The sequence below is a fragment of the Cyprinodon variegatus genome, unplaced genomic scaffold (assembly GCF_000732505.1).
Source record: "Cyprinodon variegatus isolate N-32 unplaced genomic scaffold, C_variegatus-1.0 Scaffold96, whole genome shotgun sequence".
NCBI classification, from domain to species: Eukaryota; Metazoa; Chordata; class Actinopteri; order Cyprinodontiformes; family Cyprinodontidae; genus Cyprinodon; species Cyprinodon variegatus.
In genome coordinates, this window is record NW_015150549.1 from 209937 (window position 1) to 222307 (window position 12371).

The 12371-nt window shown below is 38.4% G+C and overlaps 2 protein-coding genes across 2 annotated transcripts in view; one reads left to right on the plus strand and one right to left on the minus strand.

Moving 5' to 3' along the window:
* The window catches only part of trmt1 (tRNA methyltransferase 1), a 14461-nt gene extending 12970 nt beyond the window's left edge, over positions 1 to 1491 (plus strand). Inside the window, exons 15-16 of the mRNA XM_015374056.1 lie at positions 421 to 535; positions 664 to 1491. Coding sequence (XP_015229542.1) covers positions 421 to 535; positions 664 to 738 — 190 coding nt within the window. The 3' untranslated portion in view covers positions 739 to 1491. The remainder of the gene's footprint in view (positions 1 to 420; positions 536 to 663) is intronic.
* A 221-nt stretch (positions 1492 to 1712) lies between these two features.
* Positions 1713 to 12371, minus strand: part of man2b1 (mannosidase, alpha, class 2B, member 1) — a 16227-nt gene continuing 5568 nt past the window's right edge. Inside the window, exons 5-23 of the mRNA XM_015374015.1 lie at positions 11229 to 11361; positions 10988 to 11133; positions 9596 to 9795; positions 9383 to 9503; positions 9182 to 9260; positions 8474 to 8583; positions 8212 to 8319; positions 7973 to 8089; positions 7258 to 7440; positions 7038 to 7135; positions 6812 to 6932; positions 6512 to 6630; positions 6187 to 6288; positions 6009 to 6096; positions 5818 to 5898; positions 4963 to 5187; positions 4613 to 4762; positions 4314 to 4416; positions 1713 to 2983 (exon numbers count right to left, since the gene is read on the minus strand). Of these exons, the coding sequence (XP_015229501.1) occupies positions 2880 to 2983; positions 4314 to 4416; positions 4613 to 4762; positions 4963 to 5187; positions 5818 to 5898; positions 6009 to 6096; positions 6187 to 6288; positions 6512 to 6630; positions 6812 to 6932; positions 7038 to 7135; positions 7258 to 7440; positions 7973 to 8089; positions 8212 to 8319; positions 8474 to 8583; positions 9182 to 9260; positions 9383 to 9503; positions 9596 to 9795; positions 10988 to 11133; positions 11229 to 11361 (2388 nt within the window). The 3' untranslated portion in view covers positions 1713 to 2879. The remainder of the gene's footprint in view (positions 2984 to 4313; positions 4417 to 4612; positions 4763 to 4962; positions 5188 to 5817; positions 5899 to 6008; positions 6097 to 6186; positions 6289 to 6511; positions 6631 to 6811; positions 6933 to 7037; positions 7136 to 7257; positions 7441 to 7972; positions 8090 to 8211; positions 8320 to 8473; positions 8584 to 9181; positions 9261 to 9382; positions 9504 to 9595; positions 9796 to 10987; positions 11134 to 11228; positions 11362 to 12371) is intronic.

A 12371-nucleotide genomic window follows, 5' to 3' on the forward strand; every position in this document is an offset into this window, starting at 1 on the left:
GCCTAAAGCATCAGGAGAGGACCCTGATACTAAGGGTGCTGCCTCCCATTTTGTCTTTAGATACTCTATGAAGTACTAGTAAACCTTCAGAGCAAGATAATTTAGTATTTCCACCTCATGTGTCAGTCTGCCAAGATCACAGGCTGTGTGTGTTTTGATCTAGGTGCTGGGATCAGACAGTGGAATCAAAGGTTGTAACTGCAGTACTCACCTAGGGTTTATACAGCTTTGGAAACTGTGCTCTTTTATGATCCTCAGGGCTGTAGATCTGTTTCAAAACCTTTTTATTTCTAATTGACACATAAAGATTGTTTAGATGGTGGAACAAAGGAACAATCTGAAAGATGGCCTTAGTAGTAATCCCGTTAATTTCATTCCACCCTCCTAAGCTTCTTGCTAACTTTTTAACCTCTCTTCCAGGGGTGGTATCAATACTAATCTGCAGGATAAAAGGAAGAAGTTCCAGAACAAAAGAAAGAACCAGATCACAGACTCGTCACAGCTGAAGAATTTCCCCTGCAAGAAGTTCAAACAGGTTAGATCATCATAAGGAATCTGCCTCAGTGGCAGAATGACTAAAGTCATTCAGCTGTAGCATTTAGAAGGTACCTTACGGGTCATAAATGTACCATTTGTTCTGATCCTGTTTGTGTTCTTCTTTAGGGAACATGCACACATGGAGACAGCTGCTCCTATTCCCACGATGAGGAGAAGAAAAGTGATGAGAAAGCTGAATGACTACTTATTTTAGTTTCAAGTTTAATCATTTTAAGTTTAAAAGCTCTAGTGGAGTCTGGATACTCTGGAGGTTAGATTGTTTTGGACGTCTAAACTGAATGGAAATTTCTGGTTATGCCAAATTTTTTTTTTAAGTTGAAATAAATTACAAGAACCTGCTGCATATGTCCAAATGTAACAGGCCTCACTTAAAGATCAATTTTCTGGATGTATTAAAGTTATTCAGTGAACTTTCCTGTAAACACTTTTGTAATCATTTCATTTCACAATTGCACACAGAAAAAAGCCAGCAAATCTTCAGCTTTTTATCAACATTTCATCAAAACACAGACAAATTTTGGTGATTAGAACAGTCACCACAGCAGCAGCATATTACGTTATGGGAGGCAACAATAAGGAGGTGTAAATTACTTTTATAAGATTCTTTTTGAAAAGTTAAATGCACATACATACAGTAGAAAAGAAAACAATTTATTGCACATCGGTTTCATCAGGACAATTTGGCAGCTGGTAAAAATTAAAAAGAGGATTTGATCCACAGACAGAAACATTCTGTCCCTGCTTCTAGAAATGGTTTACACATTTGCAGATGGTCCATACATTTTACAATGTTGAAGAAATGAAAGAATATTGATTTAAACATGGTATCACATCAGCTGTCCTATGGTGAAATAACAGGGATGTGTAAAATGTGTTCTGGCAGGTCTCTGAAGTATTTTATTTCCCAGGTCTAGATAATTCAGGAAAAAAAAACACTGACTGGGGAAAATATTTTCTAGAAACTTCATGTAACCAAGAATAGATTTTATTTCTCTTTTTATCCCCTATTCTTCAGCACTACTGAAGTTTTAGTTCAGATCATTGGCTGAGGATAATTTCACAGGTTTTGCGCTTTACACTGATCTGTGGTTAAAACCAGACAGGATTCTATTAATTGCTCTGGTTTAAAGTTAATAAACTGTGCATTTTTTTTAATCTGTTTTCATTAAAGGGTCTGTTCATAGTGCCAGAATATTCCAGTGAAGAAAAATCTGGTATGAATGTGTAAGAGGTGATTTTAGCTACATCAGGTGATAAAAACAAAAACAATGATAGCACCTTACAGAATTACAAGTCAATGTCTGCAGTTATTTTGTGAAATATGTTTTCTAAAAAGATCAACAGAAAATTCAAGCAACGTGCATCAGGAAATGTTTTAGCAACCCTGTAACATTTTTTCCCTCCAGACTTTCAGCGTTTATGCATTATTTGCTGTTCTAAATACAAAAGGTTGAAGTGGTTCACCTGATCCACATCTCATGGAAAGACATTCAGTTGGAAAGTTTCAAAAATGTTTATAGGTTCTTTTAGACATACATTTATCAGGCTATATTTGTCAGTACTAGTGATGATCAGTGTCATTCATAGTGGAGATACTGGAATGGCAAAGTATTGTTGCTACCACAAGGTGGCAGTAGAAGGACAAACCCTCTATTACAGAAAGATTGCTTTAGGTTACCAATTTATCTTAATTTGACTTGTTGCCTTTCTCTATTAAAATACTTAAGACCATTTGAATAAACAGTCTAATCTCTATATTCGAGTTCCCTTAAAACATCCAATATCCTTTCTTTCTGCATCCTGCAAATCGACCAAGCTAAATTTGTGCAAATTGGTCTTCTGAAAGGAGGATAACAGCAGTTTCACGAAATGTTATTCTGATAAGAATTTGCTGCCAAAATACGAAAACTTGACTAATGATGGCGAGGAGCAGCTTTAATGAAAGGCACCATGGCTTGTATCTCTGGGAATTGTTTTTCTGTGGCTCATAGGGCTACATCGAGCTTTAATAAAAAGCTCTGCTGTTTACAGATTTACAGATGTGAGTGAACCAATAGTATGGTCCAGATTTCTTTTTTTTATTCAGACTTTGATATACGTCTATGTGAGGCAGCTGATCTATGAAAAACAATGTGATCAATAAGAGTGGCAATGATTTTTTTGCAAGTTACTGTAACTGGTGAAAAAGTAAAACAAGATGTATGAAGGCAACTTATTTACTAAGAAAACTCCCTTTTTTGTAAATTTAGTGGTATTTAAGGAGCCCCCTGTTTGAGACAAAGGCAGATGGAATTTTAACTCAGGTTGATGCACATGATCAGTTACTTAGACTTGACCCTGAGCAAGAAGGTTCGGATCTCCATGGGCCTCAGGGTGACCTCCCATACAGAAGGATTCGCAAATGTCTTCAGCAGTGGCTTCTCTTCTGTGAAAACAGATGCAGCTTGGTTAAAAAACAAACAAATGACTGTTCGGAGAAAATATATATTTTTTATATATATATATATAAAAAAATAAATGCACATATTGAAGTAGTAAATACGAAAATCTGCTTCATGATTTTTAGCAGGGAATTTTTCTGCGCAGTACTGATTGTAATGAGGCAGCAGTTCTCAGCATTGAAGAATTAAAATAGCACAGCCGATTGTTGTGACAGTCTTGTGCTTTATAAATACAGAATTATTTAATACTGCTGAAAACTTTTTGTGACAAAATCTAGTTTGGAGAGTAAATTATGAAGACGAAACAGACGAAATTTGAATAGGTTTCTGCAGTGCACCTTTTCAAATGTGACATTAGGACAATTTAAATTAAGCCAGAACTACTTTGTTTCACATAGTTTGTTTTCTTAAAATATACAGTAAGCTTCAAACTGCATGACAGCTCTAGGTCAGCTATTAAATTCCAATATTTCTAATGCAAAACTCGTTAAACATTTTTCTACAGAAAGGAACTGGTATTAACTAAAAATATCCAACCTTAGTTCGGTACCGATATGTGATGTTAGCTTATTGAAAGTAGCATTTCACACCAAACTACGCTAAAACTGCCCATAATTATCAGCAAGTGAAGTCTAGGAAACTGACTGGATGGTTTAAAGATTAATTATAGTTTCAATCTCTTTCACTGATTAATTAAAAGATAAGTTTGATGATGCAAGCTGTAGAAAACCTGGCTACGTATATTTACAAACACCCCTTTTTCTTTCTTCCTCCACTCTGAACCTATCGAGTCTCCAGAGATGCTTTCTTTTTTTAATATGGATTATTTTATGAGCCGTTTCATGGTGGCTTTGTCTGGCTTTGTTACGTCTGAACACCTGATTTTGTGAGTGATTAACTCATGTATGTTCAACAAATAAGCTCATCAGGTGCATCTTTTTTCATGTGTTCTTCTTTTTTTTCAAAACAGGTACGGTAAATTATTTTATAAATGGTTAAATTAATTTTTTCTTTCATAAACCTTATTAGACACCTTAAGATTGTAATATGACCTTTGAACCAATGTTCGAGCTCGACTCACAAAGGCCACTGCAGTTTATAACACATTTGTAGGTTTTTTCCCCCCATAGTTTCTTAAGTGTGCAGTAAACTCCATGGATTTTCAATTGCTCCACTACCTCAGCTCAACTTTATTTATAAAGCCCTTTAAAACAAAGTGGCATAAAACCAAAAGGAAGAGCCAACGGAAAGGGGCTTCAATATCGTGCCAACATACTCCCAGCCTAGCCCACACTAGGTGTGAGTGTCCTGTACCTTTCTCAGGAGTCCAATCGAAGCGGCTCATCTGATCTTTCCACTGATTGGCTGAAAGGTTCAGCTCAGAAAAACCCAGAACATCCAGACTAGAGAACAGCTTCTGCACAAAAAAAGAACCAGCAATAAAAATGTAAATAAAGATACATTCAGATTTTTTTTTTCACTAAACCAGCTACTTATGAAAATTACTACCATCTCACCATTTTCAAAATTAATTTTAACAAAATAAAATACTTCAGAAATGAGTAGTAAGATATTTTCAGAAGGTTTTTCATGTTTTTTTTATTAAATCTGACCTGAAGGTTGACTGTGACGGGTTGAGAGTTCACTTTGCTCTCCCAGCTCTGGAACTGATGCTCCAGCCTCAGCAGGACCGAGTCCTCATCCCATTGGCTCAGAGTCAGCAGATGGACAGCCGGGGGGAGTGAAGCCTGAAGACCTGAAAACTGACAGTAGAAATTTCTAATCAAATTTTTATGTCATTTTAAACAATTTGGTTCATTCAGTATTGAACTGAACAGCTAACACCTCATCTGTTGGAATCTGTATACACAATATGAAGATTGGATAAATGTGTAATAGAGGCAACAGCAAAGAGAGACGCTGAGATCAGTTTAGAATAAATAGCCCTGCGCCGCCTGTTTACCTCCAGTCGAGAGCTTGGGCTCAGGCCTCCGTCAGTAAATGACAGCAGCGGCTGTGATACCACCTCCTGGGCCAGGGGACGGTGAATGTCTGCAGCGCTGGCAGGAGGCTCCAGGGAGAGGAGAAGGCGACCACGAACCATCAGTCCGTGTGGATATATTTCAGAGCTCTCATCGAGAGCTTCACCAACCCCGCGGTAATCGTCGTACAGCAGCCGGCGGTGGAGCTGGAGAGAGAGGTTAGTTTTTTCATGAAATATGGCATTTCTTTTTGTCAGATCAAATATATGTGAGGAGGAGGAAGAGATTTATTCCAACACTGATACAACAAGGCTGGATAGAATTGTAAGTCAAGATTGTAAAAAAGTTTAAAAAAAAATATTTATTATAAGATAAAAAAAATATATATATATATAGATATTCACTGCAGCAAAAAGTCATCTACATTAATTTTGCAGTAGACCATTGTTAATTTTCCAGGCAGTTTCCTTTATAATATTTAAGCAAATAGAGTAAAAAATAAATGCACAGAAAGCTTCTCTGAACTCGGGCTACTAACCAAATCTAAAGTATGACTACAGAAAATATCTAAAATAAAAATATGAAGCAATTAAACTGGTAAAGTTTATTAATCACTTCCATGTTAAAAATTGGGTTTTACTGAGAGTGGCGGCAGCATATATTCAGGGTTTAGACCAATAAAAGGTGTGTTTTAGATACACCTAGATGTGTGATAATAGAAAAAAATAAAAATAAAACACTTTGACACCTCATCTGTCGCGCTCATCTCTATAGTTTGTTTTCAACAAAAATAACCCTTTTCATATTTTCCAAGGAATAAAATGCAAATGTCTTACCATAATCTCCAGAGATCCATTGTTTATGCTCCCTCCTCCCTGTGACCGATCCGTCACCACTGTGAGTTGGTTCACGTCATCCTAAAAATACACATATAGCAAACTTTTAGTAGAAATGCAGAACATTTAATACAAAAAAAAAAAAAAAACGACAAAACTATTGGGAAAAAGAAGAAAAAAAAAAATAGGACCTTAATAAAGGCACGAGAGTTGATGGGGTAATAATTTCCAGCTATGGGCTCAGTCTGCTTCAGCTGCCATGTAGGACGGAAGTCTTTCCTGTTGGAAACAAAATCAGAATAAAACAACAGAACTACCGTTTTAGCTTTTCCTCACTAGTTGTTCCAAAAGATTTTGATCTCTCCTTACTTTCTCTGTAGGACTTCTCTGCCGTTGGAATCAGTGTAGAAAAACTCTGAGGTTTTAATACTGGTGTCCAGGCGGGTGATGACCTCCTTCCCCTGTCTGTCACTAACAGATGGAGAGTAGATGATGAAAAAAATATATATGTTCATGCAGGAGACATGAACAACACATTTGAAACAGCTTAACTTTACAGATATGTTTCCTAACTCACAAGTATTTGCTTTTTGGAGGTTGGTAAATGACATTGTAGCCACAGCTGCCCTGGGGTTCACTGACAGAAGCGAGGCTGCCCTACACTGGCGCCACCAACAGTAAGGTTAATACTTACTTTACTGGCACGGGTCCCACTGTCCACTCCAGCTCCACAGCTCTGCTATCAGCATAAAGACGAACCACCTGGGACACCCATGGAGCGAACCACTGCCGGACCTCCTGCACCACTGAGTTCTGTGGACAGAACATTACAACTTTACTACGGGTCCATTTCACTCGCTTCAAGTGTCTTAAAACACTTTGTAATCTGATTTACGAAGAAACTAAACTGATTTATTTGGTCAAACTTAGAAGAAAAGACTGAAGTTTCAGATGATCATGTTAATCCGATTAAGTGGGATGCTGCTCACTCTACCTGAAAGCTCTCCACTTTAGCCTTGCTGGCCACCATGACGGGGGTGGAGGAGTTCGGTCTGAAGATGTACGCTCCAGAGGTCTGCCGGCTCTCATAGTTGTTGCCGTCACTGGCATTATACCTTAAATACACCGCATGCACAAAAACATGAATCATTTAGAGGTAAAAGGACAAGAAAACTCGTTTAAACCTGTTCCAGGTTTACGTTTAATGAGGAGACACCAACCAGTAGAAATTCTGTGTGAGCTTTATTGTCTGTTTGGTTTCAAGGTTGCTAAGACCAGTCAAGAGGCCGGTTTGAGGGTCAAAGGTCACTTGCAGGAACTGTAAAACAAAGATTATATTATTTAGGAACAATTCATTTTTGGCTTCATTATGCTAATTTCAGAGTCATTTCCTTACTGAGCTGATATAATTTCCTCCATACAGAGGTTGATGGCGTATACCTTATTTTGGATGACACTGGGGGCAGCAGGCCGAGGTAAAGATAGAGATTGTCTATCCTTTAGCAGGGAAACGGTATAGGTGCTGAAACCAAGAGGAGGAGCTTGAACCTGGAACACCAGCTCATTGCGGGCAAAGCCCTGATTCCTCCTTACTTCCTGAGTGGCTTCAGACACTGGAAGCACCTTTAAAACACAGAAAGAAAGAAACAGTAATAAGGTTACTCAGATTCTCCTTGAAATCATCTAGGTGTATTTATTACTCCTCTAGCAAAGATTTAAAGGTATAGTGGAGGATGTTCTTTTTCTGCATGGATTTTCAAAATAAGTGGTCCTCCTAATCGTCAATCATTCTAGTGATATGTTTACGTAAGGCCGTCCTACGTGCTCCTCCCCATTTTCACTTACCGGTGGTGAGTCTGACATAGTGGAAAAAAAGCAAATCTTCTTTTGGAAAGTAAGCTTGTATGAATGATGCAAACAGCAACTTTTAAACAAAGCGTGCATGAGGAGAAATGGGCTCCTGCATGCTCTCTTAGGCGTTTAATAGGCGTTTCCTCTAAAGAGCAGGTACAGGGTTGTACATGTGCAATTTTTTATATTTTTTTTTAAGTGGAGAGGGCGGGTCTTTTCAAAAATTCGTGAAAATCCTCCACAATACCTTTAAAGTAATAAGTGAGATATAGATTGGTGCGTATAGGTGGTGGTATATCCAAACCTGACAGTCCACAGCTTTTCCTTGAGCATCAGTAATGCTGTATGCTGTTCCATTGACCGGCAGCCTGACGGGCCAATTAACAGTCCGCCCCAGAGGGTTGTACACACTGACTGAGAACTGAATGAAAGGGGCAAACAAAAACACTCAGCTAATAATAATAATTACATGATTATTACAGAAGAGTTTAAATGTATTAACGGAGGTTATTTAATAACGAATGTTATCGTCTGTATGTTCACCTTTTTACTGGATTCAGTTAGAGGACACACACTGATGTTGAGGTTATCACAGTAGATTCTTTCAGCCAAGGATCCAGTGAGGGAAGCCAAACTGTTACTGACCAAAACCTGTCAATTGGAGCAGACAATCATGTTGCAGCAGGAAAAGTACTTGTTTTAGATCATAATCAGCATGATGAATAACCATATACAATAACACAATGAAACAGAGTGTTTTATACAGGAAGGAGGTAGGGGAAGTATGATTATGTCTGTTGAGTACCTGGCAGTGTTGCCAGCCTTTGGCTAGCCTCTTGGCGTAGTCATTAGCAACGTGCTGCTTCTCTGTTCCTGACACTGCATCATGATGCTGAGCCACAGCCATGGCTCTCCCTGTAAATCAATGCAAGAACAGTTGCTGTCAGACAGTAGTCTGGAAAACATAAGGAGAGATTTATTCATTTAAAAAAAAAAAACAATATAACAATATTCAAATTGCTACAAGAACTAGACACTATTGAGAGCCAGATGAGGAAATGTTGGAGCCTAAAGAATGGAAATGGTATTTAATGTTGTTGTGCTTCCAAAAGGACAGAGCAGACAAGCTCGACAAAACACTGCAGTCTCTGAAATGTTTCAAAGCATACCAGGAACCCCGTCAGGTTACAGACATGATGGAAGAATGAATCGGTAGGTTAGCTGCAGGCAAACGTCACGCTGATAGAACACTACCAAGCTGTAATTTTAAATTTTACAATAATTTTTAATTGAAAGACAAGCCGACATTAGAAAGTTTTTAATTTGGCAGCTTGTGCATATAGAATATAATAGAAAATATTAGACTTATATATTTTTGAAGACCCAATATAAGGGTAACCTAGAGGTTCTGAAATCAGTAGAGCCCCTTCCAGACATTGGAAAGACTCTACTGTAAAAGACACATAATAGTAAGACTGATACATTACTTTAAAAACAAAAAAAAACAACCCACTCAAAGTCTCGCTGTCGCCCTGTCCAAACTGCCCCTTTCTGGAAACAGGACCACCCAGAACCTCCAGTTGATTACAAGACTGTTAAAAGTAATTACAGTAGTAAGTTTTGGTAGGTACACATACAGGTTTTTGAACACTTCATAAATGCCTCAAATCTTTCCAAGATTTTCTTACAAAAGAAACCAATGAGTGCGAGTTACCTGCAGGTTGCTGTTGCTGATCCGTTCATAACGTTTCAGTGCTGGTCTGCTTGTGAAATATCCTGTCCAAAAGTTATGAGCATTGTCCGCATAGGGAAAGAAATCATCCGTCTTCAAAGACCTGGTTAAAGAGGAGGAATGTGATTGTTTAGATTTACAGTCAACAGGCTTCAAATTCTTCCTCCACAAGGTTTATTTCTGAGATAAATTCACCAAGTGAGGTTTGCTCGGTGCAGCTCCTGCAGGTAGCAGGATGGAGTCGAATAGAGAACGTTGACATTGCTCCCGTTGGCCTGCCGCCCGTTGACGTAACGGATCAGCTTGTCCAGGTTCTTATACCACAGATTGGCGTTCTCGTATTGAAAGTCTGAGCCCATGGTCATAATGATGTGATTGGTCTTATAAACTGAAGCCTAAGATAAACAAAGAAAAATGATGCTTTAGAGAAATTATGAATAAAAAAAAAAAAAAATAGGTAAGCATGTAACAAAGGCGAGTTTTGAAAATCTGCTGATAAAGTAAAAAAAAATTAGAAACAATTAATTTTTTGGTAAATCATTAGATTGGTTCCAGTAAAGAGGTTCTTTTATTCATAGCAGGTTTAAGCTTTTTTTAAAAGGTGCTGCAAACTTGCCTTAAACTGTCTCTGCAACCAATTTTGTTTTTGAAAAGATATTCTGGTTTGAAATTTGTGGGCCTTATAGCCCCTAACAGTGGATTCTAGTTACAAATAGAATATTTGCCTTTTCAGATTTTTAATATAATTTCTAATAAAACATTGTCATTCTTTTATTATAATAGGTTTAATCTTTGTTTTAAAATGTAAGACTTTGAGTTTCAAAACATTAAGATATTTCACATAAAAAGTCATGAAAAAAAACTTAAGGCTGATACAGATTTTGTAGGTTCTGAAACTAAGTTTATTTAATAAATATGAGCGTAAATAGGGCTGTTTAATATTCAAAATGTGTGTCCCTTTTTTCTACATTTTACAGGTTCGTATTGGAGCCACATTACCGCAATCTAGTGACCGGACTCTCCGCAAACTTCCTGAATGTTACGGGGCTGCCATGTTGGTTTGCTTGTTTAGCTCTAAAGAACAGTAGTACCGTAGATTGCCAGTAGGAGGTGAGGAACCGCGCTAGATTGGTGTGTAAATGGTCTTAAGAAACCGAGCTCGGCACGGTTAACTGATCCAAGCTCGGCACGGATCGGTTTTCAGAGCCTAGTGTACATGAGGCTTGTGTCTCTATGCTGGCCTGGGAGCGTCTCGTGCTGGAGGAAGTGTCTGGGGAGAGGGATGTCTGGGAATCTCTGCTGAGACTGCTACCATGGAGACCCGGTCTGGATGAATAAGCGATGACGACGACACAGTACAGTGATAATGAACCAAGGTTTATAAGGAAGATTACATTTTAAATCTGTCTCAATTCTCTATTTATATGCACAAAAAGGGGGGTTTAATTAAGGTCCAATTTTGCTGAATGTGTGAAATTCACCCAAATTCACACTTTATCTTATCTGCTTTGCAGCAAAATCAGAACCATTACTTTCTTATCTAATGGGAGAAAAACAGCTGAAAGCTTCTAAAAAATGTTGACAAACCTGACTCTTGGCTGCTTGAAGGAAGCGCTGAACAACATCGTCCACATTATAATCTTCAAGGTCGGGGTCATCTCTGATGGGTTCATCGGTGCAGAGCTGGTCCCAGCAGAATCCCTCAGGAGGGTTGTATCCATTGGGCAGAATTCCTAAATTTGAAAAAGAAAAAAAAAAGACATTTTAAAATTCTACAACAGCAGGTTTACCAATTAAAGCAGTGATATTTATGTATATATATTTTAACCAGTGAAGAGGTCGGCCATAGGTGGCGTGAGGCTGTCAGAGGCTCTCCATAGAAGTTCCTGTTCCTTTGCTTTCATTCTGCGATTCCGGTCCTGGTAGTCCAGACGACCAAAGAAGAAGCCGTCGTATCCCATCTGGAACACCACAGACAAACAGAGCTCTGAATGCAAAGGCACATATCTGGCCCAATAATTGATTCCAGGGACGAACTCTGATTACAGGCATTACTGAAGATTTGAATGTCTCTGTGCATCACACCGTACCCACAGTGTGTAGTTCCCCATCAAAAACCCTGCATCACCAGAGACCATTTAAAATTCTCGACAAATAAAAAGAGGTGTAAAAACAACTCAAAGCCACAGAAATAACCAAAGTGTGCAATGAAACAGGTGGAGAGTGAGATCCAGCTTCGAGGACAGGGGTGAGCAGATGGACGTAGAACCAGTACCATGAACATCTTTAATAGGTTTGGTTCAGAAACCTGTTCACACTTCTCTCCTGATCGGACACCAACCCTGCTCCACTGCTCCCTGGATATTAGAGTCACTCCATCCTGGTCTTCAACTACCTCAGGAAATGTTCTGTAGCCTCTGAAGTGTTTTAATAAAAAGAAGGAACCAAAGTCAAAGAAATAAAAACCCAACATAATGTTAAACCCTGGTTATTATAATTAAGAGGCTTCTTCAGTAATAGGAAAACAGATCACTATGGGGATCCTTCCTGATGCAGGTAGCAAAATAACATCTTACAACTTTGAAGAAAAAGGAACAATACCAGTTAACAAATATTGTATTTGATTATATCACTGCAACCATTACATCTAATTTGTGCATTTTTTTTTTTAACAGTGGAAATCTTTCTCTGCAGGAGGTCTACTGCATTTCTAGAAAGGCACAATGGTAAGTAGACTAGACTAGACAATACGACCACTTTACACATTCACCCAGTCGCACTCATCAAAACAGACACATTTATACACGGATTAGTGGGTTAACTATGGTGCTTTAAATCGATCCTGCAGCTTTTGGATTCCTCTCCCCACTGAGCCAAATTTAACTTCCATATACATTAGGGGTGGGTATTGGCAAAGAAGTCACGATTCGATTCGAATCACGATTCACATGCCACGATGCGATTCTATCAC